Source organism: Mandrillus leucophaeus, unplaced genomic scaffold (genome assembly GCF_000951045.1).
Source record: "Mandrillus leucophaeus isolate KB7577 unplaced genomic scaffold, Mleu.le_1.0 Scaffold5, whole genome shotgun sequence".
Classification (NCBI taxonomy): Eukaryota; Metazoa; Chordata; class Mammalia; order Primates; family Cercopithecidae; genus Mandrillus; species Mandrillus leucophaeus.
This window is the reverse complement of record NW_012105364.1, coordinates 6,666,021-6,669,823: the sequence shown is the minus strand read 5'-3', so window position 1 is coordinate 6,669,823 and position 3,803 is coordinate 6,666,021. Positions and strand designations below refer to the sequence as shown.

Below are 3,803 nucleotides of genomic sequence, written 5' to 3'. Positions count from 1 at the left end.
AAAAAAAAGAACCTCAAACAGCCGGGCGCGGTGGCTCATGCCTGTAATCCCAGCACTTTGGGAGGCTGAGGTGGGCGGATCACGAGGTCAGGAGATCGAGACCATCCTGGCTAACACGGTGAAACCCGGTCTTTACTAAAAATACAAAAAATTAGGCGGGTGTGGTGGCGGGGCGCCTGCAGTCCTAGCTACTAGGGAGGCTGAGGCAGGAGAATGGTGTGAACCTGCGAGGCGGAGCTTGCAGTTATTGTGCCACTGCACTCTAGCCTGGGGAAAGGGCAACAGAGCGAGAGTTTGTCTAAAAAACAAAAAAAAACAACAAAAAAAAACTTACATGATCTGCTACTCTAGATCTGGTCTCCTAATTCTCTTCCCTTCACTCACTTCACTCCAGTCACCCTGTCCTCCTAACCACTCCTCCAATATACCAGGCACACCTCTGCTTCAGTACCTTTGAGCTTGCTGTTTTCTCTTCCTGAATTGCTCTTCCTCCGGAGAGGCATGTGTTCACTCTCTCACCTCAGTCCGTCCTTCTCTGGCCACCCTATCTATACTGCCACTCTTCACCCCCTCTCCCCACTACACACATGCACATAGACTTTCTAACCCTTTTCCCTGGCTTTTCTCCTTAGCATTTGACATCATTTTCACTACACAGTTGGCTTGTTTATTGGCTGTCTTCCCCACCTTGAAGACATAACCTCAAAGATTTTTTTGGTTTGGTGTTGTGCACTGCTGCATCCCCACGACCTACAACACTTCCTGGCACACAGTGGGTATTAAGTATATGCTGAATAAATGAATGAACGAGTGGATAGCATCCTGGCTAAGATGTCCAGGTCTAAGGATCAAATTGGGGGTCCACTACTTAATAGCTGTACAAACTTAAAGTTACTAAATTCCCCTAAATCCCGAATTCCTGTCTGTAAAATGAGATTACATCCGGTAAGATTGCTGAGAAAATTAAATGAGATAACCTGTATCAAACTGATCACTGTACCTGCCAATCAGGTGACTCTCAATAAGCCTTACTGATGCTCTAGTTAACTATTTTCATTCTTAGCGCGCATTATCAACAGAAAGCGCTATAGAAACGTAAGGGAATGATTTGCCCTTCATAAACCGACCCCTATGAACGCATGTAAGGCAGAATCAGTTTGGAAAAGAAACTCAGTTCCCAGTCCCTTCTCTTCGGGGCGGGTAAAGGATGATACGGCTCCCTGAAGTTTGGGAAGGTGCCCTTGCTCGCGGGAAACCCCAGCATTATTCTCGACCGCCCCGCCCCCTACCTTTTTCAGTCACCACGAAGCACTGCTTCACCGGCCCCACCTGACTGAACAGTTCCTCCAGCTGCTCACTGCGGGCCGAAGGCGGGAGGCGGCCCACAAATAAGGTCAGGCTGGCCATGAGACCGGGAAACCCAAAGCGCGTGAGGACGCGAGCAAACTAGGCCGGCGCACGCGAGCCGAGAGGCTGGCTTTGGTAGGACAACCAAGCTCACGTGCCGAGAGATTCCGGAAGTGCTCGTTGCTCAAAAGAGATCGGAGGAAAACATGGTCAGGAAGGTGATAAAAGGTTCCGGAATGGCCGGGGCTCCGCCCCTTGCCCTAGCATCGCCCTCGCTACTTTTGTGTAAACTTGGCATCAATAATTTCTACCCTAGTGTTACAGCTTTTTTAGAATTTGACTAGCAGGCTTTCTGGTTTTTGCCGGAAAGCCTCCAAAAGGTAATTTTTTTTTCTTAATATAAAAAATAAAAATATACAAACAATTTCTACCGTGTTTAAAAATCTCACCTCCAGATCCTCCCCAAAGTTAGCAGGACAGGCAGGAGAAGTCGTTTTTGCCCCGGGCCTAACTCAGGATCTGATATATTGGGTGTTTAATATTTTCTGAAGTGCCTCCACAAACTCCCAGATTACGTGCATAAAACACAACCGGAACACAAAGACGTAGACGTAGATATATCATATACATCATTCGGACGATTCTCATTTTCGGAGAACATCAGTTGTTTGTCACCTCAGCCTCAAACAAACAAATTGTAGCTACTAAAATACACATAGACACAGATCGTACACAATTATTCTTTCAATAAATATATCCTGAGCTCCAACCATGAGCCAAGCATTAGGGATAAAATTGGTAAGCAAAGAAAAGACAGGGTCCCTGCCCTTACAGAGATTTCAGTCTAGTGGGGGAAACAGATTTTTTTTTTTTTTTTTTGCAGGGCCTCACTTTGTCAACCAGGCTGGAGTGTACTGGCACGATCTTGGCTTACTGCAACCTCGACCTCCCAGCTTCAAACAGTCCTCCTGCCTCAGCCTCCTGAGTAGCTGGAACTACAGGTGCACCACCACACTCGGCTAATTTTTGTATTTTTTGTAGAGACAGGGTTTCACCATGTTGCCCAGGCTGGTCTCAAACTCCTGAGCTCAAGTAACCCGCCCCCCTTAGCCTCCTAAAGTGCTAGGATTATAGGCATGAACCACCACACATGGCTGGGAAGACTATTGGTCCAAAAATTCTTACAAATACATCACAGCACACACACTGCAAGACCACATCGAACACACTCAAAGCAAACATAACATCCAATTTAAACACAGAGACCTAGAACCCAGGTCCTCCTAGAAACAGAAGATCTTTGCCTCAAGTCAGCTCATCAGACAGACCCAAGGCTGAGAGATCTTAATTGGCCAGGAGATCTGGGTGCTCCTGGTTCTGGAATACAGACAGCATTTGCCATGCTACTGGGCTCAGAACCTGAATAGGTGCAAGAGAGCTACACCTTGCAGAACAACTAGCTCAAAAAAAAAGTTCCCCAGGGCCTTTTAAAAAATTTTTTTTTTTTTTAAACAGACTCTTGCTCTGTCACCCAGCTTGGAGTGCAGTGGTGCCATCACGGCTCACTGCAGCCTTGATCTCCTGGGCTCAAGCAATACTGCCACCTCAGCCTCTTGAGAAGCTAGGACCACAAGTGTGCACCACCATGCCTGGCTAATTTATTTATTTTTTTGTGCAGACAGTTCTCCCTATGTTGCCCAGGCTAGTCTTGAACTCCTGGTATCAACCAATCCTCCCACCGCGGCATCCCAAAGTGTTGGGATTATAGGAGTGAGCCACTGAGCCCAGCCAAATCATTACTTTGAAATGGTAGTAACATGGCAGATAGAAAACTCAAAAACTTTATAGGTTTAGTACCTTTTATAAGGCACTATAGTGAAAATTAAGTTTCATGATCTCCTCAACCCCCATTCATTTTCAATACATTTTGGATGGCTAGATGACAGGTTGATAGCGATGGGAGTGGTTGATAGTGATGGGAGTGGAGATTGGGGGACACTAAACATCAGATTTATGAAGCTCTAGTGCAAAGTAAGTAACCTATGCTTAAAATAAAACTTCACAGTTATTTTTTTTAAATACAACTCACGGTCAGGGGCGGTGGCTCATGCCTGTAATCCCAGCACTTTGGGAGGCCAAGGTGGGTGGATCACCAGATCAAGGGTTTGAGACCAGTCTGACCAACATGGTGAAACCCTGTCTCTACTAAAACTACAAAAATTAGCCGAGTGTGGTGGCATATGCCTGTAATCCCAGCTACTCAGGAGGCTGAGGCAGGAGAATTGCTTGAACTCAGGAGGCACAGGTTGCAGTGAGCTGAGATCGCACCACTGCACACCAGCCTGGGTAACAGAGGAAGACTCCATCTCGGAAAAAAAAAAATATATATATATATATACACACACACACACACATATATACACACATATATACATATATATATACACACACATACA

At 46.0% G+C, this 3,803-nt stretch overlaps 1 protein-coding gene across 2 annotated transcripts in view; it reads right to left on the bottom strand.

Annotated features, from left to right (window-relative positions):
- Window positions 1–1,524, bottom strand: part of RBM28 (RNA binding motif protein 28) — a 35,646-nt gene extending 34,122 nt beyond the window's left edge. The window contains exon 1 of one of the 2 annotated variants that reach the window (XM_011995918.1): window positions 1,290–1,524. In XM_011995918.1, coding sequence (XP_011851308.1) covers window positions 1,290–1,407 — 118 coding nt within the window. In that variant the 5' untranslated portion in view covers window positions 1,408–1,524. The remainder of the gene's footprint in view (window positions 1–1,289) is intronic. The other variant, XM_011995919.1, reaches the window with a different exon arrangement.
- Window positions 1,525–3,803: the final 2,279 nt, after the last annotated feature.